Consider the following 25,490-nt stretch of genomic DNA (forward strand, 5'->3'; position numbering starts at 1 on the left):
CGTTTGTCAGAATATAAAATGTATGGACAGTCACATACAGTTTATCGAGAGGCGTTCCATTTACCTGATGAGCAACAAGTTTACTAAAGACCAGGTGAACAAAGACAGGCTGCTATCCGTGCAGAAGGACGCGGCAAGCAATTAACTGCATGGTTCATACTTAACCAAAGTGACGTGGATGCAAGAGCCCACCTTTATATTGTACCTGAATATTATGTATTCAACAAGCAAAGTAACACCCGGACTAGAAGACAACGTCACCGCCAGATTGTAACAAGAATGTACTCTGCCAGTTTTAGAAATGCTGAGAAATTCCATTTAATGATGCTTCTTCTTCATGTACCATGTGCAATTTCTTTTGATGACTTGTAGGAGGTTAAGAATTGTCGACCTTTAAGGATTCCTGTATTCGATTACAACTGCTTGAAGATGACAACGAACTACAAATGGCTTTGAGTGAGGCAGCTGTATATCAAATGCCACGGCAGTTTCTTAACATGTTTGTAATGATTTGTTTGTTCAATACACCACAAAATGCTTTACAATTATGGAATGATAACAAACACCTTATGATAAAGGACCTTTTACGTCAATATGATAATAATATTGCAGAAAACATCGCTCTGCATCATATAAACATGATCCCGAATGAAAATGGCATGACTTGTGCGATGCATGGTCTGCCAGAACCAATCAATGGCTTTCCTGTCATTCAATGTGGAAGAAATTCAAGAAGTTAATTCTGAAGTACTAATTATTGAGCAAAGAAATATTTTTGACAGTGTTATTAACGCTGTAAATGCAATAGATAGGGGATTAGAGACTAAGCACCGACTGTTTTATCTGGATGCACCCGGCGGTTCTTGTAAAACTTTTCTATTTAATATGATTCATGATTACCTAATGACTCCAAATGTGGTTGTTAGTACTTCTGCTTGGACAGGTATTGCAGCAACTTTATGGAAAAATGGAAAAAACGCTTCACAGTATCTTCAAATTTCCTTTTCCTTTGACTGAGATATTTTAATGCAATATTCCACATAATTCTGACCAAAAGCAAATATTCTCAAGCAGGTGAAAGTTTTCATTATTTACGAGGTGTCAATGATCCCTCTATATGCATTGAACGCCATTGATAATTGTTTACAGGATATTATGAACAATATTAGTATATTTGATGGTAAAGTCATCATATTAGGAGGAGATTTCAGGCAAATTCTGCCTGTGGTTCCTAGAGCTCGACATGCTGCAGTATTGGATGTTTGTCCTAAGGAAGTCTCCAATGTGGCACCATTTTCATCAACTGAAGCTCTCTCAGAATATATGGCTAATGAAAACGAACAAGTTTTCTCACAATGGTTCTTACAAATTGGAAATGGTCGAGTTCATAGTTCACTTGATAATTTTTCTCATGACACGATCGATATTCCAGAACAATGTGTATGCAATGACTCTTTAGTATCAGACATATTTGATAATTGTACACAAGACGAAATTAAAAGTAGAGTTATTTTGTCACCAAAAAATGCAGACTGTTTGGAAGTTAATGAAGATATTATATGAAGACTACCAACTGAGAGCAAAATATATCTAAGTACAGTTTTCGCATAAGCATGCAATGAAATGCAAGCTAATAATTATCCGATGGAATTCATGAATTTACTTATGCCTTCGGGTATGCCTCTTCATTGTCTTAATCTCAAAGTTGCATCTATTATTATGTTGCTTCGCAACCTGTCATTAACGCAAGGACTGTGCAATGGAACACGTTTAGAAAAAGTGGAGCTTCATAACCACAGTATTCTAGCATCAATCGTAAGTGGATCTAATGCTCTATCACGAATTTTAATTCCAAGAATTAAACTTAATCCCAGTTACGCAAATATTCCATTTGTTCTGCACAGGACTCACTTTCCCTTCCGCCTATCATATTCAATGATTATTAATAAAGCTCAAGAACAGACATTCGATAAAGTTGGGATCTACCTACCACAATCTTGCTTTACCCATGGACAACTTTATGCAGTCTTATCACGAGCAAGGTCTATGAACAGTGTAAAAGTGAAAATTTGCCCTCAGAATAAATCTACACATAGCCAGAGAAGAGGAACAACCTTCACTAGAAATATTCTATATAAAGAAGTTTTGTAAATTATTTAATGTATTGTTCATTTTTTAAATTATATAATCAACTCAAATCTGATCACATTTTATCTAAACATGTACAAGTTAGGAACAAGATAATAATATTGAAAATATCATTTCATGTAATTTACACGGAATCCGCTATCTACTATTTTCTTTTAATATCAATACGATAGTGTTTTTTTTATTTTGTGTGTCACGCTTACATCTTTTATCTTCCAAATGACTGTCGTTTAATTTTTATCGGTCTTTCTTTTAAAGTAACTCTGTATCTTTGACACCCCAATTAAACGATTTACTTTGCAAAAATGTTCCCAAACATAAAAAAATACCTGTGTACTGTTTCAAATAGACTATTTTATTTCATAATTAAAAAAGGAGGCATCATGATAGTATTTTTTTTTATATTTAAAAAAAATATGTGCAAGTGATTTGACATTGGATCATAATAGTCGTTATTGGTTTTATTTCATTTTCTATTTTCTTATTTGTTTAATAAAAAGAAATAATTATTATCTGTCTATCAAAACTAAATAAAAGTAATTTCGTTAAAAATGTAATTATTTTTTTGCTTTTTTATTCACAAGTTTTACTTTACATATTCTTATAACAAATGTTCTCAATTTTTATTTAGACATAAAATAGTTTAATCGATTTTAAAATATTAAGAAATATTTAATATGAGTGTGAAAAAAGTGTCCATTGATTTTTTAGAGTAAAATTAAAATTTCAAATTCGATTATCAATTCATTATATTGTTTTATATTATTTTGTTTTTATTCTGTGAAATTTAGGATTTTATCTTTCTGGTACATGTAAAAGTTGTGAAGAAATATATTTTTTTATTAGTTATTATGCATGTAAAAAAAGAACACAATTCTCTCGAATATATATATATATATATATATATATATATATATATATATATATATAACAAAGTAACTGGAATGCTGAGACTGAAACTAAACTCAGAAATCCATGGGGAATTTATGGTTGCCTAATCTCTAACAGTGTTAATTTCGAAAAGTTGTTGTAACAGTTTAGGATTTAAACAGTGCATTATTTCAAGTATATTTTAACAGTGGAGTGGGGGATATGAAATAAGTCCCGAAAATGGCTGAAACTGTTTACGATTTAAACATTACTTTATTTCATGTTTATTTTTAACAGTGTGGTGGCGGATATGAATCAGTCCCCGAAAGTAGCTGAAACCGGTTACGCACTAAACATTACATCATTATTTGATTATAATTTTGATAATATATCAAAGTTATTATTTTAGGCAATAATGTGGGTTTACATTATGAAAAAGTATAGTCGAAATTAGTAACCTATCCAAGAATTTTGAAAAATGATGAAATGTGAGTTAATTAATTGGTGTGTTTGTCATGTCAGACAATATATCAAAGTTATTATCTTAGTAAGGGGGAGTGATACAATTTTAACATAAAGGCTAGAATAATACGATGCTGACTTCCTTCATGCTGAACGCCTATAGGATGTCCAGCAGCAATATATTACATATGAAAGATGCCGCTGTAAAATTTCCAATGGTCCTGCTAGTTTAAAATTACAGCATGAATAAAATGACAACGTCAGTTATATTAACGAGGACTGAGTATGACAGATTACATAATTCTCCTGCTTTACGCTTTATGTTTCTGAATTGTGTAATAGTTTTAATTATCTATTCGCTCTAAAAGGTCTAAACCTTGTTGATAAAGATATTCAAACCTAAACATCCATAATATTTTAGCAATCAGTTAATATAGCTTCATACACATTAATAAGATAGCTGTTAGCACTGAACCCCAAGCTCAATTACTGCTGAGAATTTGGCGCTACTATATAAAGATATGCAATCTGTGGAATGCTGGTACCCTAAAAATATGTATAATAGACAATATATCGCAAAACGAATAAAAAAGCGAAAATAAAGCGAAGAGCAGCGAATAAACACTTATCAAACATTTTATTAAATTTTCTATTAAAGAATATTCCGATTCAGAGCTAGTACAAATATTAGAATATACTACTCGTGAACTGGCTTATATGCTCATTTCCAACAATTTCAACACAATATTTATCTTTCTTTATTGTGAAATGTTTAACTAAGCCTAACATCTTGTTTACAACCGTAACACATTTACAGCAAAAACTCAAATCTTTATCGCAGAAGAAAAATTATTTTAATGTCAAAGCACACCGGGGGAACACATTAATTTTTACCAAAATGTACTTGTCATAAAATGTTTCAATACGTTATTCAAGGTTGATAATTCTGTTAACCGTTTTCTGTTCTCGAAATATTTGTAACCAATCAAGTAAAATTCTATAATTTTATGAATATTTATGTTTGAGTAGTGTTCAGTCTTAATTAATAGTGGCACATTAGTAAAGCGGTTGAAAACAACTAATAAAAGAGTTTTAGATTAATAAATAACGAACTTATTTGGAAGTTGAAACATCGTTCATAATCCAAAATTCTTACCTATGTAATACATTTCTTTAATTTAAATTCTCGCTTTTAGAAAGAATTTTGTTTAATTTAAATTATGATATTCCTATAAAAAATTGAAGTAATTCATCATATACTTTTTAAACAGATTATTTTATTTATTTATTTATTATCCATTAGTAAAAAAGCTGACAAGAAAAGTATGGAATATTTTGAAGACTGAAAATAAGTAACAATTTATAAAATTAAAAAGTAAGCATAAACATCGTTCATATTCCAAAACTCTTATTCAAGTATTCTTTCTTTAATTTGATTTTTGATTTTTCCACATTGTTTTATTTAAACTATGATATTCTCGTCAACAAATTAGATAACTCATAAAATCCTATTTTAAAACAGATCACTGTCACTTATTTATGTTATCCCGATTTCTTATGTTTCTTTAGTAAAGCAAATTGTTAATAATTCATGTTAGATTTTCACAGATTATGTATTATTGAGAATTATACGTAGACTCTAATTATTAAAGCGATTATTATACCTAGACTCTAATTATTAAAGCGATTTTCCATGACAGGGAAATCTCAAATCATGTAACTAGGATAATTAGTCGCGCACACTTGACTAAGAAGCCAATAGATCAGTAAAATCTGAATGACTTATACATCCATACATGCATACATACATACATAAATACATACATATATACATACATATCATACATACATATATACATGTATACATATATATGTATATATATATATATATAAATACATACATATATATATATATAGTGATTGAATTACAAAAACTATAATCCAAAATTCATGATGTTGACCATCTTATAATTTATTCCTTTAATACAATTGACATTTACAATTCTTGACAGTATCTGTATCGTACCGCAAATTATTAATTTGAATAATTCTGAATTAAATGAATAAATGAAGATTCTTTTCTATAAACACCATGAATCGCTATACTTAATGGCATATTCTGTATCTCCCTTTAAACGTTTTATTAGTAATCGTAAATAATTTTCGTATTAATTGCGATAATAAAGCAAGAGTCTTATTTATTTTATCACATTATATTAACATACGCATAAGAAGTATGTATACAGTATGCATATTGTATTTAAGGGGGTCTGCATAGTACTATAAGTGCAGTAAGTTTTATTGAAGTGGGAGATATAGTTTAATAGTGTTTCGATGGTAATCATTTAGGTTTCGATAGCGGAACACACGCACGCACACATACATACACACATATATTATATATATATATATATATATATATATATAAAACAAGGTGGGGCTAAAAATAAAATATTTAAACAGTTAAATAAAGCATTTGTCCGTTATCCTGATGCTTTTGAATCGTTTAAGATTAACCAGACTATATTAATAAAGGAAATCCAAAAGTATATTAGCAATGTATAAAATGTATTTATAATTACATATAATAAAATTATAATAAAAAGCAAAAATGTATATATGTAAAAATATTTTTAACCTTTATATATCTAATTTTAAATAAATAAGAATGTAAATATACACAATACTAATCATAGTGGGGGGTGATAAGTAGTTAAATGGATTAATCCGTAATCTTATAAATTCAAGACTGATAAATTAAAAAAATATATCCATTTTGAATGTGGAAATTGATGAATCACACAGGTAAGAAATTCATTTTTATAGTATGAAAAAGTAACTGCAATTCAGAATAGGAAATTGGGTCAAATGTTTGTAACATGTCTTCTTCCTAAGATTAAGGGTGGTGGTGTTTGATCAACACTGCTGGGTAGCCATGATGTAATATACTGTTTTGTTTTTGAATCCCCGAAACAGTGTTTCATTGTAAACAACTGATGACCCCTTGAAAAATAAATTATTGGTACTATAGTAAAATCGAGAGCGAGTTGATGCAGTGATTGCAGGTGATTAAATAACTTATTGACTAGATGGTTTTCTAACGAATGATAAAAAATATTTTTTTGTATAGTTTTAAAGGTTAAAAACTTCAATTGTTTTAAAGGTTAAAAACTTCAATATAAGTATTTTGTAAATGCTAATCTTTGTTTAAACTACTTTTTAGGTTGGTCATTTTGCCTCATATTTAGTAAATTTATTTTCATTGTTTATGAAAGAAAGATTAAAAACACGGTTTAATCAATTATTCTCGTAAGATCCAAACTAGCCAACGTAAAAGTATTGGATACATTGCAATTAAAAAAAAAATTTGATAGAACAATTGCGTAATAAAATACATACTATTTCGATAGTATTGAATGACCAATCAGAGAATTACACTGTTGTTTACATGATAGTAATACCAATTATCTGAATATTCGATGTCATTCTGTGATTAAATAATTTAAAATATAAAAAAAACTAATTATTTCTCCGAAGATATGCGATATAGAATTATTGCACACCACAAAGGCAACAAATTAGCAAGGTAATAAAGATATTACTGACTAGATTAGGAGAGTATAACGGATGATGCAGAGTTTCGTAGCCCAATTCGTTCAATTACTTCAGGGTCGGCTTAGCAACGTCGGTCGGGCATTGTCGTGGAGGAGAATTGTGCCTTTTCTGTTGACTAATGCTGGGCGTTGCTGTCGATGTTTCTTATGCATTTCATCCATTTGTTGACAGTACTACTGTAATAGTTTCGCCTGCATTCAAAAACTGCAATGGATGCGACCGGTCGCAGACTACGAAACAGTGAGCACAGCGTCCTTTTAGTGCAAAAGTTCAAACAAAAAATCCGATGGTGCATCAAATTTAAGACTGTGAAACATAAACGTGGGTAATTTAATATGAATTAGAATAAATATGCAAAAAAAAAACAAAAAATCATTATTATTCGTTAAGAAATTAAAACTGGTCTCGAGTTTTTTTTAAATTAATATAACTAAGAATATCATGAGTAGACCTCTATATCGTAGTTGCTTTCAAACCTTTAAATGACACATTAGCATCCCTACTATAGTCGTTACAATATGATATTAGATAGAACTGGGGAGTTACAAGTAATTTATGATAGATTAAAGCGTAGTATATGCAGGTAGATTTTCGAGAAAAACATCTAGAAATCAGCAACTTCTTTAGGACATGATCAGAATGTTGTACCTCAACACGAGAATGAGCACAAAAATTCCGCAAAATGTTTAAAAATTACGGCGTTAGTACTCTCAATCAACTACGCCAATCTCCCGGCTTGAATCATATAAGGGATTTGTAAAAACCTTTTGAAATGGAAACAGAGCATAAGCGGTAAAACTAATTTAGGTGAAATAGAGGAGTTATGAATGGGTTAAAAGTACAGTGAATTCATGTGAAAAAGTTGTAGCCAAATATCGAAAAAAAACCTGGAAGACACGAAAAAAATATTAAAGTGCATTTTCATAAAACATGGATTTTAATCATGTGTTTTTAATTTTTTACTAGCAAGAAAAAGAAAACGTCACGAATTATTAATTACCAAATATCAGACAAAATCGCCAACATAAGCTAAAGTTATACCAAAAAATGACATGTATGTAATACTTATACATTTAAATTCTGAGTTTTATTGTGTAGAATTACAATAAATGTTATTGTTTGACAAATTAGTACCAGTTATTTTCTTTACGCCATAGATTTTCTAACTAATGGCTTCTTTCATCGGAGGAAACCTTATTAGCAAAATAGATGTAGGTAATAAAAAATTTACTTGTTATTATTGTTAAATTTTAAATCATACTGTAAAATAGATACCCGGCTACTATATATATAATAATAGAAATCATAGACAAAACAAAGTACTATGTTGGTGTAAATATATTTATTTATCGATTTACTAATGCAACAGACATTGGGGAAGGTGTAATATTCTCTTTATACTTATAGATAGATATTTCGAAGCCTAATGCTGCTCATCCGAAGCGGGGCTATATGGAGATAAGTTGAAAACATTTCAATGCAACATCTAGCAAGGGGATAATGAAAATACCTGGTATTTAAGGATATTTTAGACAAAGGGTGATCGAGGTAATCTGGGGTGTAAAACTAATTTAGGTGAAATTTAGTAAGCTGGAGACTCGTGATATAAAGAATAGAGAAAGCGTATGTAATATCAAAGCATAATGATGATATAAGGCGGAAACATAAGGAGATTGTTGGATAAACATAGTAGATTGCATAATCAGTGTGTAGAGGTATTAAATAGATACCGATCGCTAAAAATAATAAAACGCGTGATAAATATTTAGTAGAGAAACATGAAAAAACTTCAATAAAATACAATAAGTGTTATAGTAAATAAGGCCAGAGACAACATCTTCTGCATAAATCTAATGAGAGAAATATGTATATGAATACAGGTAAAAAGTACGAAGGATATGAATAGCAATAAAAACCTTATATAAAAATATACATATAACATGTAAACTGAAACAGAAGGATAGAGATAATTATAGTAACATGATCAAAAATGAACTAAACTGGAAAGAAAATAGGATAAAATGATACAAATTTCGTATATATATATATATATGTATATATATATATATATATATATATATATATATATATATGAGTGTGTGTGGGTATGCATATAGAACATAATTTATCATACACCAGTAATCGATGTAATATTCATATTTAAACAAAAACGATTATTTTTTATGTATTTCATACTGTAGTTCTTTTATTCTTTATCTTCTATATAAGCACAAATTCAATTTGTTGAGCTTTCCGATTATCCCAATATCACTCCAGGTAAAGAGATTGCTTTATTTTTTAACTTTCCCGATACATACATACATGATGATAGCTGCATCTTTCCAGATCATGGCTGTCACATTGAGTTCCTCCGATCTTGTCTTTCATGCCATCTTAGATGACTCTGCACTCCCGCTGCAGAATTACACATCTTGACGTATATGTGACATACAAATTACGCAATTTCCATCGAGTTGACCTCCTCTAGAGGTTGAAGAGTATCCCTATGAACAATCACATGTCTTCTAAGACGAGCAGTAGACTTGCAAACTTTGCTGCATGTTAAACAGATCGTTTGGTTCGGACTAAGATTTGAGCTAAACATATTGTGCGACTTAAGGTGATTGACGTAGTCAGGTTTTGACAAAAGTACTCGTTCACAAGTGCCGCATTTCCAGCTCTGTGTGTCATGGTTATGACTGCCAATAAAAACCTTTGCGAAGCTCTCGCTTCACATTGCTATTGGCCTGCTTTCTTTTCTCTAGAGCATCACAACTTTCACGTACAAGCTTTCGCCACTTCGGCCTTTGCAGAGTAAGTTCTTCCCATGTTTCGATGTCGATTTGTAAGACTTTCAAATTATTCATTATAGAGTCCCTGAACTTCTTCCTAGGCTGGTGTTGAAGACGCTTGCCATTTTCCAGCTCCCAGTAAAAATGTTTTGGCAGTCTACAATATTTCATATGAGATCTGATTACAAGGGTCTCAACACTAGAGCAACCTGCACTCACAAGGACTTCGGTATCGGGTACTTGTGCTTGCCACTTGATGTTTAAGATACGTCTCAAGCATTTTCGGTGAAATCATCCAAGCCTTTTAATGTGAGTTTGATACAATGTCCATGTCACCGATGAATACAACAGTGTGATTAGCACACAGGTCTTGTAGACGTAGATCGTAGTCTTGTCTGTGATGCCAGGATCAGACCACACTCTCTTCTCTAACCTTCCAAAAGCTACAGATGCCTTCTGAATTCGCCTGTGGATTTCAGTGTCGAGACAGCCATCTCTCGACAGAGAACTACTAAGGTGCACAAATGCGTTAACCACTCCCAGTTTAGCACCACAGACCATGATGTTCGGTTCCACGTATGACTGGCCCGGTACAGGAGTGAACATCACCAAAGACAGTGCAGGAGTCAGAAAAAAACTATCCATTATATACTGCATATTGGTTTCAGTGTGCGACAAAAAAACAGCATCGTTTGCATACAGTAACTCCTTGACCAAGACATGATGCAGCTTAATTCAGACATTAAATCTTCTAAGATTAATAATGCAACCTGTAGTTCGAAACTTTAACATGACACCTCTATCGCAATCTCGAAACGCATGAGCAAGTAGAGCAGCAAAATATATAGAGAAAAGTGTATGGCCAGGAATATCACGTTGTCTGACACCATTGTCAACTAGGATTTAATCAGACAATTTTCCGTTAAACGAGACTCGAGCTTTTATGTCCCTGTGCAGTTCCTTGAATATTCTAACAAAGGTTGGAGGACACTTTATTTTTTCGCAGATTAACCAGAGAGCACCCCTGTTAACAGTGCCAAATGCTTTGATTAGATCCACAAACAGTGGTATCCGCTGTTCAATGTACTTCTTCTGGGCTTGCCGAACTGTAAAAATCATATCCATAGTTCCTCTGCCAGACCTAAAGCCACTTTCTGACTCTGGACTAGCATTAGGACAAACACCCTCCAGAAACCTGTTTAATAGAAGGCGTGCGAGAACATTCCCAACAGCTTCCAAAAACATAATACCACGGTAGTGGTCACACACATTCTTGTGTCCCTTTCCTTTAAACATGATCACCGAGACACCATCAATCCAATCCTGTGGAACAGGAGCACGTTCCCAGATTTCCTCAACAAAACCAAGGATAGTATTAGCAGTATTCGCATCTCCAATCTTAAGGAGCTTTACCGGAACACCATCCAAACCAGGTGCCTTGCCACTTCTGATTTTTGCGATAGCCAACGGCACCTCAACTAGATCAGGCAAATGATCCATTTTGAATACGATATCACATTGTAGTAGGTTATCAATTGCATCAGCATCTACTGCTGAGGGATTGTGAAACACATAAGTACAGTGCGCTTGCCATCTTTTCAAAATATTTCCTAGATCCTTAATCGCAACAGCACTGTCTTGCGACATTAGGGGCGATATTGAAGAGGCGTAGGAGTCAATAAAACTCCTTCGCATTTTTTGTATCAAACGACTTTTGTATCCGCTACGTTATATTCATCCACCATTGGTTTTTCATTTTTCTCGTTGCAATGTGGGTTTGACCTCTTTGTATTGTCGCAAATTAGTTGTATGACAGGAATGATCTTCACGAAGTACAGATTCATAAATGGTCTGTTTATTCATCAGCAACTGATTAATTTCAACATTGTTGTCGCCAAACAGGTCCTTGCTCTTTTCCTTCCTTAAGCCAAGAATTTCCGCACCAGCAGAATAAAACTGAGTCTTAAAATTCACCAAGGTACCATCAAATGCAAGATTATCGAGCTTTTCCGCCATACTTTTTTGAACTTCAAGCAACTATAACGTGGCGACATCAATACGGCTAGGTACCTTAACATCACTGTGACGAATTTTCTTACGGATTCGTAAGTAAAACTCTCCTTCCACCAACTTGTGATCGGTGTCACATTCAGCACTGTGTATGACATCAACAGTATATGCATATTGAAGGTCGCGTTTTCGAGTTGTGATAAAGTAAATTAGGTGGGCATGCTTCAAACGTGGGTGTATCCAAGTAGCTTTGTGCTTTAGTTTACAGCGAAGTGTTACAGATAGTAAGATTAAATTCTGAACACAGCTTAGTAGTTTAAGGCCATTAGCCATCATGGTAGCGATACCATAACGGCCAAGATGGCTCCAGGTCTCATAGAATTTCCCAACACGGGCATTGAACTCAGCAAGAATAATAAGTTTTTCATTAATTGGTGTAGATGCAACAACAGAGCACAGAGACTCATAGAAACACAAGATGCCATCTTCATTCGATTGAAGGGTTGTTGCATAGACCGAAAGAATAGTGATGAATCTGTTATTTGAGAGAGGAACACGAAGTTTCATGATGCGATCACTGATACCGGAAAGACATTCCATAGTATCAGCCAAGGATGTTTTAATTGCAAAACCGACTCCGCCATTTCTACGAATACCCTCCTGTTTACCAATCCAGAAGAGAGTGTAGCCTGATGACATCTCTGTCATCTGATCTTCTTCTGATAGACTGGTCTCTGACAGAGCAGCAATATCTATATCATGTCTCCGTATCTTTGCAGTGGCAAGCGTTGTCCTGCACTCTGGATGTTTGGATGACGCTTTATCAAGAAGAGTGCGTACTTCCAACAGCATTTATTGAATTTTACTCCTTTTTAGAGATTCATTTTTGTTTTCTACCTGTTTACATGAAGTATCGTTAGACGCAGGAAACTAACCAGTGATAGTATGACAGACAATTTTTAGTGCACCTCTTCTAGCACTTCCCCAAGTCATTGGGTGAGCAGTGCTCTCCCTGAATAGGGCTGCTCACAGGAATCCCCACCGGAGTCAGCCCCTGTCATGTGAAGGCACAACAACGATGTTAGGATAGGGTTCCTTTCACCTCTGTGCAGTTTTGTGACTGTGTCCCTCCAACTGGTCAAGTCTGTACACGTTGCCACTCCTCCATCGCCATAGGACTTGCAATAGAAATAAACGACAGATAAAGATAAGATAGAAAAAAGATTTAAAAAATAAGAGATGAATAGATCTCAAGTAACATCTGTAATCGTTGTATTAAATAGACAAACACTTATACGACACGAGTGCCACTCTGTAAGTCTCAGCAACAATAACCCAGTGACAAGCCATTGTAAGATGACTGGTATGTGCTTTGCCGCAGATGTTTCATAAGAGTTGTCCTCTCCTAGAAGGATTGCCTCCACCACGGCTTACAGGAGCTCCTTCTACCTCTCTGATGTCATTTACCCATGATTATGACTTAGGTAGCGGGCAACAGAGCATGGTCCACACATCGTTGGGTCAGGAATTACGCAGTCTACAGGGCCTAAGATCCTCTGGAAGTTTGTGTCAGGTTTACCTCACCCTTAAACTTTGGTTCAAAAACCTTATCCCGCAATGCAGTGGGGATCCAGTTTCCTGGCGCTCAACACTCGCCATTTACCAGAGCTCCGTTAGCTTGGCAGAACTCACGACGTGCACGTGGGGATAATCAGATTGGGAGAAGCTACATATGACGCTAGAGCATTTGTTTGCTTTAACACGCACGATTGAGCTCCACATACATACATACATACACACATACATACATACATACATATATATACATTATTATTATTATTAATAATAATAATATTCTTAATAATAATTAATAGCTTATTAATTTTAAAGACCATAAAACTAATTAATGTACAAATAGACTCGGCTGTACGCTGACAAACTTTTTGGAGGCTAAGTTTTAAATAATATGTAAAAAAAAAAAACGAATAACGATCCCCTTATACCAGTAATACTCGCAATATATTAATTCATAAATGAACCAACATAAGAGTTAAACGGATACAAAGTAGCCCATATAAACCGCAAATTAATAACTATACTTACTAAAAACCGACACACTTCTAATTAATTAATAACTACACCCACCGAAAAGCTTCGAAGAATAAGCAAATATAAATAAGTCAAAATTAAGGAAGGAACCATCCTCTTGCAACTCCTCAACATCATCGCTATCCCTACTGGTTAATACTAAGTTAAACGAACAGAATATATAATTAACTGGTTAAAGGTGAGAGCACTTGACTTAGTTACTAATTAAACACTCGAAAACGATGAACTAAAATAATGTAACAGTCTAACACGTCTGTAATTGGACCGTTAATATATACCTACCCGAGGTATTACTGTAAAGCAACGTTTCCTCATGAAACCAACCAAATTATTGATCCCAAACTAAGTACTCAAACTTGACGGCTCTTGGAACGGAATACTCCAGCAATATAGACAGATGTGTGCTTTTATATACCCGTTTTGATGCATATGGTCATAAAGCCTATCTATATAACGAAGCCTATAAACATATTTAATATATTAATACTCTAGTATTAAGTAAAAAATAAAAACAACCCAAATAAATGAAGGACAGCCACCGAAATTTATTATATATATATATATATATATATATATATATATATATATATATATATATATATATATATATATATATATGAAAACCTTGGCTGCTGTAATTAATTTAGACATCGCGGTAGTGTGGAAAATATAAATCCCATTATACCACCTTTTTTAAATGATAGATAAATAGCTAATATCGGTTCACTCGTTCTTAATTAAATAGTTTCGACATATATCTTATAAATAAACAAATAAATAAATTATAATTTGTAAACGAGAAGCATATGAACGGATAAAAACGCTAGGAATAAAATAAATAATAAATGAATAGAGCGTAATAATAAAATAGATGGATAATGTACTAGGAGCCAGAAAAAAAACAACCACAAAAAACAAATATAGTGAAGTAAACAGCAGAGAGAAGATAATATTACTTCACATAAAGCGAAAACTTAGCCCAGTAAACTGCCGTTAAGTTAAAATAATACCACAAAATCCTCCCTGCAAAAGCCTGACCACATAGGATCGTAGTCCCCCCTCTTTTAAGCTCCACACCTTCTCCATTTATTCACCACACCTCCCTGCAAATCGCTATTTTTCAAATTAAAAAAAATATGCAGACCACTTTCTTTGCACAACGTAAACCACACCCCTATATCTTATAAAAACGAATGTAATCTTGATTTACTTTTCAATATCAATTCTTCTTTGGTCTGCTGAAGTAGTCTTCTTGAAGTAGGATTCCACTGAAACAGGGATGCACTTATGTTAACAATAATGTTTGTTTAATTAGCAGACTATAGAGCAGCCCTGTCTTGCATTGAGCATTATTAAATAATCACGCGGGTTTCATATTTACTTCTAAGAACCCCATTATACAACCACAACACACACACACACACACACACACACATATATATATATATATATTTATAAATATATGTATATATATATAGGAAAGTAGTCTTTTTTCACAGACATTACTCAGGAAATTATTAATATTTGATAATCAGTAAAGCCACAACGATATCCAATATTACAATTATCTCAAATAAATAATCGTTAGAAATATAGTACATGTTTTTGAATACAAAACTAGACAGACTCAGAGAAAACACCTGCATACAATGATTAGTTTAATTTTTTTTTTCATTTAGTCGTAGTTTCGTGTTTGTGACTTCGCTTGTCAGTATTCTCCGTTAAGAATTCATTCGCAACTGAAGATTAGGAACACTGATTTTCTGATAAGAGTATAAATAGAATTATTTTAAAGTTTACAACGCCAACTCTTAAGAAATCATTCACAGAAAAGTATAAGAAACCTATTTAAAATAAATAGCAATAATCAAAGCCAGACAAATCCGGTTCTAATAGAGTATTTACTATTTTCTAAAAAAACATAGGGTTGTTCTTAAGTTGACTAAAAGTAGACAACTTACTCAAATACGCAGAAGTAATAATACTCGGTGGATTTGTCTGCAAAAGGAACAAAGCTTTATACAAATTATTCAAAGCAAAACAAGTGAAGCATACATGGCCTCCCGTGAGTGCACAGTGAACGAAAAATGATTAAGAACAGTATGTTACCCTCAACCCATTTTGCCCCAAAAGTTCCAAGGGGCGGCAAATTCTGGTGAAAATGAACAACCGGTGCAGCTTTAGGCCTTAACATGTGTGAATTTGAGTTCAGCTCCATGCAAAACAAGAAATGACTAATTCCATCATTTGAGCCCCCGCATTTAGCCCCAAAAGTTCAAGTCTTTAAGATATTTAAATTTGAATTTACCCCATTGAGCCCCAAAAGTCCCCAAGATCTTAACATATATAAATTTGAGTTAAGCATCATGAAAACTGCTAAATAGACATACACAGAAAAGTTTGGACGAATATGGTAAAATAGTTCCGAAAATGGGCTGTTTTTATTAGCCATGAAAGAGCCGCTGGGGCACACGCAAGAGTTATCGCGAAGTATAGGCAAACAAAATTATATAGGAATCAGTACCTTACTACTTTTCAGAATATTTTATAAAAATTAAAGTCATCCTTTTTTTAAATAGCCGTAGAATCAAGTTTAGCTATTTAAACCTGAAAGTTACTCCTAGGGAGGGAACTGGAATGTTCTCAGAAAATCCGTTGTGCTACGTTTTTACTCATATCATGTTTAATGTTTGTGCAAAATTTAACGAAGTTGCAAGGCGTACTTATTGAGAAAAGTTCGGCATAACGGACCACGGTGAATTTACAGGTCCACCATCCTTTTGTCGGGGGTGGGACCAATTAAAGGAAAACGTTTATAAGCTTTACATATTAAACGTTTACATGCGTTGTTTAAACATTACCATGCAAGAGTTATTTTTAGTTAGTAGTTAATGCAGAATTTCGTTTACCTAGTGCATCTTCATTACAGGCGATCAAAGTTTAGTCGATATGAACTGGGATGTTTAAGGTTATTTCTGATTCAATTACGTATCAGACTGAACCTATACAGATTTTGAACAGTTTTCTTGTAATAATTCAGCAGCATTTACCTTAGCTGGGTTGAAACAGAATCTACCTAAGCAGAAATTTTCTAAGGAATATAAAATACGCAATCACATTTAAATCCCCGTAAGGAGAGTTTTCGATTCATATATCTGTAGTTTTGCAGGGAATTATCTAAGCCCTTCAGAATGCAACTTCTGGTATCCACAAGATCTAATTAATCTGTTAGTGACCAGGTTAACTTTACTAATGTTTATGAAACAAAGCTGGTGTCTGGAGCTTATCAGGCAAAAAAAAAATGGACGAGTTAGATATTTACAGTAAAACTGTTTATTAGTATATCTTTTAATAGCTTAATTATAATGGTCATAAAATTGGACCTCTAGACGCCTTTTGAATATGGGGCAGTAAGATATTTGTTAAATTACTTCTACAGACACACGGAGATCATGAAAGAAATTCAAAATGGAAACAGTTCGAGGAATGAAACTATTACCGTAGAACTTTAATCAGTATTAATGGACATGTACATATGTGGATAGATCGTAGAATTTTGTTGTATTAGTCAGGCATATTTATTCGAGAACGCATCAGGATCCAAGGTTCCTCGGGCTACCTTTTCTTTAAATTATTGTAAAAAAAAAAAAAAATGCAAGATTTAAGGAATTTACGCTACTTCTCAAGTTGTATGCACTTCTAAACTCATTTCATCTATGAAGCGATGTAAGGTTATTCAATTACATTAATATATATATATATATGTATGTATGTATATACACACACATATATATACATATATATATATATATATATATATATATATATAGTAATTTATAAAATATATATGGCGATTAAGCTACACTGAATAGTTGGCGTTTCATCCACTCTAGGATTTGTCAGGCTTATGCTTGAATTCTGTGGTTGTTTATCGTTTTTAAATGGTCCTCTTCTGTTGGGGATTTAAGTTAGCCAAACTAACACTAGCAGAAATAATAATAATAATAATAATAATAATAATAATAATAATAATAATAATAATAACAAACCGACCCTGGACAACCATACCATAAATAAAAATACTAATAACGAACAAGATTAATGCAACTGTAGACACCGCACACATTGCCCAGTTCAAAATAAATGTCTAACAAAAAGCGTAGTTTATCAGGCAACAATAATTGCGAAAGAAAACCCGAATAAAAAGAAATATTACGTAGGCATGACTTCCTTAGATTTCAAAACCTGATACTATGACCACAAAAGTACATTCAACAATAACAAAACACCGTATAAAAACAAAACTAGCGAATAAATACTGGAAACTCAAAGAAAGCGGACATTCGCCGGTAGTTGAATGGAAAATAATAAGACAAGCTACCACGTGTAAGCATTTAGACGACCCATGTAAATTATGCCTTCATGAAAAATTTGCTATCTTGTACTTTAAAGAAACCCAAAATCTATTAAACTGTAGAAGAGAAATAGCAAATAACTGTGTTCAAATAAAATTTACTCTAGGATAGCGATACAAAATACTTTTAAAACTAACAAAAACAATAGAAAATAAACAAATAAATAAATTAAATAAACATGAATATACATAAACGATCACACACATATATGTATGTTTATATATATATGTGTATATATATGTGCATATATATATATGTACACATATGTATATGTATATATATATTAAAAAAGGTATGCCTTAAACCACTATAGTAGTTTTAAAACAGATCCTTTGTTCGGTAAAATGCATGCCCATTGGCTGATAGGAAGGGGCGCGGTGGATACTAGAAAGCTGATTGACTAACTAAAATCCTCAACAGAAGAGGGCCATATAAAAACGATAAACAATCACAGAATTCGCGCATAAGCCTGGCAAATCCTAGAGTGGCTGAAACGCCGAATAATCGGTGGAGCTTAATCGCCATATATATTTTATGAATTACTAACTAGCTCTACCTACGTATTGAGCTCTTTTTAAGTAAATACTTAAAGTTTACGCATAAATCTATACTTTCGCATATTAATTTTATGTGAGTAAATGAAGTAGTTATATATATATATATATATATATATATATATATATATATATATATATATATATACGAGGGCGTGAAATAATGATGCCCCTTACCCACTTCCCATAGCAGTAGCACATTTATTAATCTTTCTCTTGGCACATTTATTAGTCTTTCTCTACATAAGAACCACCCAGAGTTATGCATTTCTCCAATCGTTTGATGCTGCTCTGGAGACCATATACCCCCGTTGGTCCTCCAATCACGACATGACTTCAGAAATCAAGACTGCATCATCTGGGAAACGCTTTCCTTTCAAAACCAACTTCATTGCTGGGAAGAGTGAAAGTCAGAGGGTGCAAGTTCAGGAGAGTAGGGAGGATGGGGATGCTATTGCATAACCACACGCCCGTGGTTCTGATCTGGCGATATTCGAGTTGTGGACCGGAGCATTGTCCTGCAGGAGGAGGGTACCTTTGCTGACCTTGCCCCGCCTCTTGATTTTGATAGTCTCCCTTCATTTCCTAAAAAGTGAAGCATAAAAGGCTCCTGTAATTGTGGTACCCTTTGCCAAGAAATCTGTCATCACTACTCCGTCCTGGTCCCTGAAGATTGTGAGAATGATCTTGCCTTCTTTGGAGGTGGTGAGTCCAAATGCTTCCACTGCATTGACTGGGCTTTGGTCTCTGGATAATAATGATGGAACCAGATTCCATCCTGTGTAATCAGTCTTTTGAAAAACGTTGACTCATCTTCTTGGCAAATCTCAAAATTCCTCCTCGAGCACTCAACGCGTTCTCGCTTCTGAAATGGTGTGAGCAACCTGGGAATCCATCTGGCAGACACCTTATACATATGCAAATGGGCATGAATGATAGTTTCCACAGACCCTGTACTAATCTTGACATTTTGGACTATTTGGCGAATTGTAATTCGCCGATCTTCCAAAATGGCAGCCTCAACTTGACAGACAGATGGCCCATCAATGGAAGAAGGCAGGCGACCAGGTCTAGGGCCTTTTTTCACAGATTTCCGACCATGTTTGAATTCACGATGCCAGCGGTTTACAAGGTCATATGATGAGGCATTATCACCATCAGTTTCTTTCATTTCATCAAAAGTCTCCTGTGGTGTGTGTTCTTTCAAATACAAATATTTCTCTAACAACAGTGAACATTCTACTATAATATAATATGAAATCATGATTGGATTAGGAATTTGTTATTCAAAAGATCTTACTGTTGGCTTAGTAATTTTATAAAGTTTATAATTTTATAATAATTTTATAAAGTTTACCCCTTGATCAGTTTAATCCTTATCATGCTTACATCAATTAATAATTATACCACATTTATTTATGGATGTAGGCATTTATTTACTCTGCGTCATTAGAATTGCTTTTCTCATTAATCGTATCGAAAAGAAAAACAATGCATAATAATTTATCATAAATTTGTATATTTTTTAGTTCAGCTTGCCGTCAACTTAATTATTTTTATTCCAATGCCTAAATTCCCTCAACTGGCTTAAAAACTGATGTTGCATAATCTGATATAATGAGGTGTATAGGATAGGAGTGAAACTTCATCGGTCTAAACTAGTCAATCAGAAGTAGGTCCGACATATTCCCCTCTTTCTGATTGGCTCAGTGCATAGTCGGGTATATAAGTAAATCTCCATCGACTTTGATCCCACATTAACCGTCCACGGACATTGACCTCGAGGTCAGATATTACTCTCGATTTAGTGAACCCACTTTCCACACTACTCTCTCAAAATCATTGGTTTTCTTTTATAACTAATATTATTATTAAATCGTATTATCAATATCGAAATCGCTACCCAAGGCTTCCTTCCTCGGTTTGATTGCATCATCGACCAAATACATCGAGAATCAAGGGAACGGACTATTGAGCAGTACATAAGAAAAGCTCTTATTTTACTTTATTATAAACCTTATTCATGTAAAACCTGACCACCTCAGGGGGTTGGGTCACGCACAGACGACCATCGAGTACAATCTGTATTTATTTCTTATTTATGAAGGATTCAATTATGTTAAGTAATCGTTCAGTAATTCCATAGGACCTGATTTACATGAGAAGTTTATCGTGCTATACCCCGCCTAATATATATATATATATATATATATATATATATATATATATATATATATATATATATATATATATATATATATATATATATAGGGCTACTTCCACGCCTACATTGCTTTCGCCATTGCAGGGTATATAGGTTCAGAGATTACAGGTAGTATACCTGCAGTAGAAAAGACTTGAATCTACATACACTCTCAGCTGAATCTACCTATAGTATGGGTTTAGCAGCTGTGAGGCAGTGGACTTGAGCTTGATTAATTATGGACACAAACATTTTTTTGCGAAAAGATGGAGAAGGCTAATGGGGCGATAATTTAATGAGTAAATTATTTCGCCAAAATTCTTGTAAACTGGTACCACAGAAGAAGTTTTCCAGCAGTCATGTACGTGAAATTTGTTATAGAATTTGTTTAAAAGTTTTAAGAGATCTGTAACAAGCTCAACGAAGCATCGTTTAATAGTACAGCCGGGATAAAATCAGGTACATGTTTTTGAGGTGTCTAGAGGATTTTATGATGATATGTACTTAAACCGGGTGATTTTCAGATAATCTACTCTGGTTTATGATCGCAGAGGAAAATTTTGAAGGAAGTGGCTTGCTGTGTTCAAAGTAGAGTTTGAGGTAAACTGCCGGACAAGTATGTAAGCTGTCCCGGTTGCCGAGCAAACAATTTCAAGATTGTGGGATGGTGTGGAAAATGTTGAATGCACATTATTAAAGCATTGCTCTTAATTTCCAGAAATCATGAATTTCTAATTTCTGTGTTTCAATGCATTTTTTGGCGGATTCAGTATATTCTGTTTAAGCTGTAGTATTTTCCTTCTTACAAGTATTTTTAGTATCTATAAATTTAGGCTATTTGTACCGGGTCAATGTCAGGGAAATCTCCGGCATGCATGCTGTCTTTGAGAAATAGCAGCCGCGCAAGTAGAACTAAACCATTGGGAGGAATTGATTTTACTAAAGAACCTCCAAATGGGAACATGTGCTTTAATTGCCACTTTGAATCATTCAGTTGTCTGATTTACGCAATTTTCCGCAAGAAGAGAAAATAAATTTTCCCATGTAGCATCTTTGATGGTATCCCTGATGACATCACAGTCAGTTTTAATTTAGTACTTTGTCGTTTTGAGCAGTTGCACTTAAACTTCTAATCGATAGTTTTGAGTAATGTCTATCATTATGGCAGCGTGATCAACATTCCCGGCAGAGCAATGGGCGTTTGTAACACAATCTTTAGGAACTTTGGGCCAAGAACTGAGGCTTGCTAGTCCTATCGTTCTGGGAGACGGGGCTGGTAGGTTATTGTCAGTGTTAAAGAATGGGATATAGAAAATTTATATGTGATGCTACTAGCTGTGTCAGTTAAAGAAGCCAAGCCTTTAACTGTGGTTGGCATTGACGTCACCAAATACATGTACTTTGACTTTAGTGTCTAGGGAGAGTGTAATATATTTGTTGTCAGAGACGCGATTGATTAAAATACAGTGAAAGAAAATATAAGTATCTAAAGCTATGATGTAAAATTAGTCTAAAGCCTGGTTGTCTGATTCTAGTTTAGATTCCATTGTCATGGAAGGGTGTCTACAGGAAAAAGACTTATAATGACGTAAGAAATGAGAATTAGAAAGAAATATATTGTTTTTACACAATAATAGAAATTATATCGATGCCTTCGTTAAGTCTCGAAAGACAAATTATGCTCCTGTAGGGGAAGATGCGTGTGTAATTTTGAGGCAAGAGTTGTGCAATCACCAACCAGAGCTCATCTGTATCGGCACTATTTCAGTTCAGTGGTAAGGAGAAGTCCAGAACCACTAGAAACAATGCCGACATAAGCAGAGAGCACATACAACACCTGAAAATCCCAAATGTTCACTCATTTAGTACTGGCCAGGTTCAACGTTGCTTTTAAAGACTAATAGCAATTTTATCAACAATAGCAATTGTTGTACTACCACTATTACTAATACCATTAATAATGATAAAGACGTAAACAGACAGCGTATTTAGTTTACTCCTACCGAATTAACTATAAGACTAGAGTCGGCAAGCTCTATTATTAAAGTGAGTGCTCCAGATGAGGAGTTATCTGACTCTGCAAAAGATGTCGGTGTAGACCGTGTCAGTATTACCGGCAAGGTTCCTCAGGTGATTACAAATGAATTAAAATCTCAATTAGAGAAAACGAAGCCTGGGATTACAAATGAATTAAAATCTCAATTAGAGAAAACGAAGCCTGGGATCATGGCCGCCCTAGAACTGCCCAGAAATTGCACTGCACAGCAATCAACGTCACCAGCTATTCACAGAAATGGTCTCTTTTTATTTTGGGGACTGAAAATAAAATTTGGGGCCATGACTTTTTAGTTGGATTGTTTTCTGTTTTACTAGAATTTAAATACATAATTACAGTATGATTAATATATATCGTTCTCTTGTTTATTAACAGCTAGCTGTGTTTGGTGTCGTGTATTCAGAGTCATCTGTATATTGTGTTGTTTATTGAGCCATCTGTGTCTAGTACTGTGTATTGAGTCAACTGTGTCTTATGTTGTTTATTGAGACCTAGGTGTGTATTGTGCCGTGTATTGACAGATAGCTGTGTCTTCTGTTGTAATTGAAAATATATTCCTGTGAATTTAAAAGAGTAATTAATTTCAATGGTTTTAATCTTCGTATGGACTATATTTAAATGAATTATTAAATACCCATACGCATGAACATAATAGAAATAGATTAATAATTATTTAATTATATCCTTGATACTTTGCAGTTCGTTCATTCGAACAATTTCCGCAACATGATTTATTTTGAATAATATGTGAGGACAAAATTGCTAGTCGATTATAATTTCGGAAAATCTTTTCATTCGTTGAATTTACATGAATACAATTGTAATTATTTTATTAAATATTATAACAATAATAAATATGAGGTCATAAGACAAAATATATTTTTCTTGTCGCTAAATCATTGTTTGTTCAGAAGGAAATGTTCTCTATTAAATCCAAATATATTAGTTTTAACATCATTCAATTTTCTCCAGGCATATTCTATATACTTGTACTAGCAACGATACCCGCGATTCTCGCGAGATTTTGTTGTGTGTTCTTGTACCTGCTTCGTATGCACCCATGTAACGAGTGAATGTTGTAGGAGCAGCTATTGCTTAAGACATTTAATTATTTTTAACAAACGCCTGAGCAAACTAAAATTCAACTGTGAACTTTAAAAGATAGCAAGTTATATCAAAGTTGACATTTATATTGTTACATAAAAAATTGAAACTATTACAAAGAAACACACGGCTTAATATTTGTTTAGCATTACAAGTACATTTTATCAAAAATATAATAAACATACCAGCTCTTCGCGCAAGACTTTGTTGTGTGCCCATTATGAGTCCAGTGATGTGATCTGTAATATATATACACACACACACACACATATATATATATATATATATATATATATATATATATATATATATATATATATATATATATAGGCTATGACCTTCTCTTTTAATCTTTATTTGGAAAATGATGTGAACCATCCCTAGGTGGAGAAACGTGAGTATGTCAAGTTTGATCAAAGTCGGTCCACTAGTGTATGGTATAGAAAAGTATATATGCATGGGTCATGCCACTGACATTTGCATTTCATTTTGTAGTAATGGTGTGCACCATTCCTATGTAAGAGATCGTCATCACACCAGGTTTGGTCATTATCAGTGTAGTAGTGGTGGCTGTAAGAGAGTTGTATATTGTTGAACGAAAAAATTGCCGCTCTAAATGAAAACAGCTTTTATTAAAAAAAAATATTAATTCAGGTTACTTGGTTATGTAGTAGAGATGACATCTATTTTGTGTAGCCTAAATCACCGCCTCGTTACGGGTCCGGAACTAGGAGCATGCGTTTTCAACAATGGCCAGCGGGAGCCCGAGGAATACATGGAATATGGCAGCGATCAGAGTGGCTTTGTTGTTGTGGAAGGTAATGTTGGTGTTCTTGATGTATGACAAACCAGTATAGTTCAGCGACTTCAAGACACGGGGAGGAGTTTTTTCAGTGGGAGAAGGGTTCAAAGTAGCACTCTTTCTGAAGCCAAGCCTGGGTCAATTTGGACTTGGGGGCGGCGCCACGCCCTGCTGGCACATTCAGCTTCTGCTTTCTTTGGTGTTGAGTTTTGATCCGACTTCGAAGATGTAAGGTAGCATTATGCGGTCCTCACTTGAAATCACACCATATACCATAACCGTGGCCGAAAACATTTTACCGCACTCTGGGAACGTTCTTATTATTCATGGTAATCCAGCGATTTTTTTAG

At 33.7% G+C, this 25,490-nt stretch overlaps 1 protein-coding gene across 1 annotated transcript; it reads left to right on the forward strand.

The window, feature by feature from the left end:
• The first annotated feature begins 1,155 nt into the window (after window positions 1–1,155).
• Window positions 1,156–1,563, forward strand: LOC145252632 (uncharacterized). The gene has a single exon (XM_080112361.1). The coding sequence runs from the start codon at window positions 1,156–1,158 to the stop codon at window positions 1,561–1,563; it is 408 nt and encodes a 135-aa protein (XP_079968487.1).
• Window positions 1,564–25,490: the final 23,927 nt, after the last annotated feature.

The sequence above is a fragment of the Euprymna scolopes genome, chromosome 3 (genome assembly GCF_053919585.1).
Source record: "Euprymna scolopes isolate OS-2025 chromosome 3, ASM5391958v1, whole genome shotgun sequence".
Taxonomy (NCBI): domain Eukaryota; kingdom Metazoa; phylum Mollusca; class Cephalopoda; order Sepiida; family Sepiolidae; genus Euprymna; species Euprymna scolopes.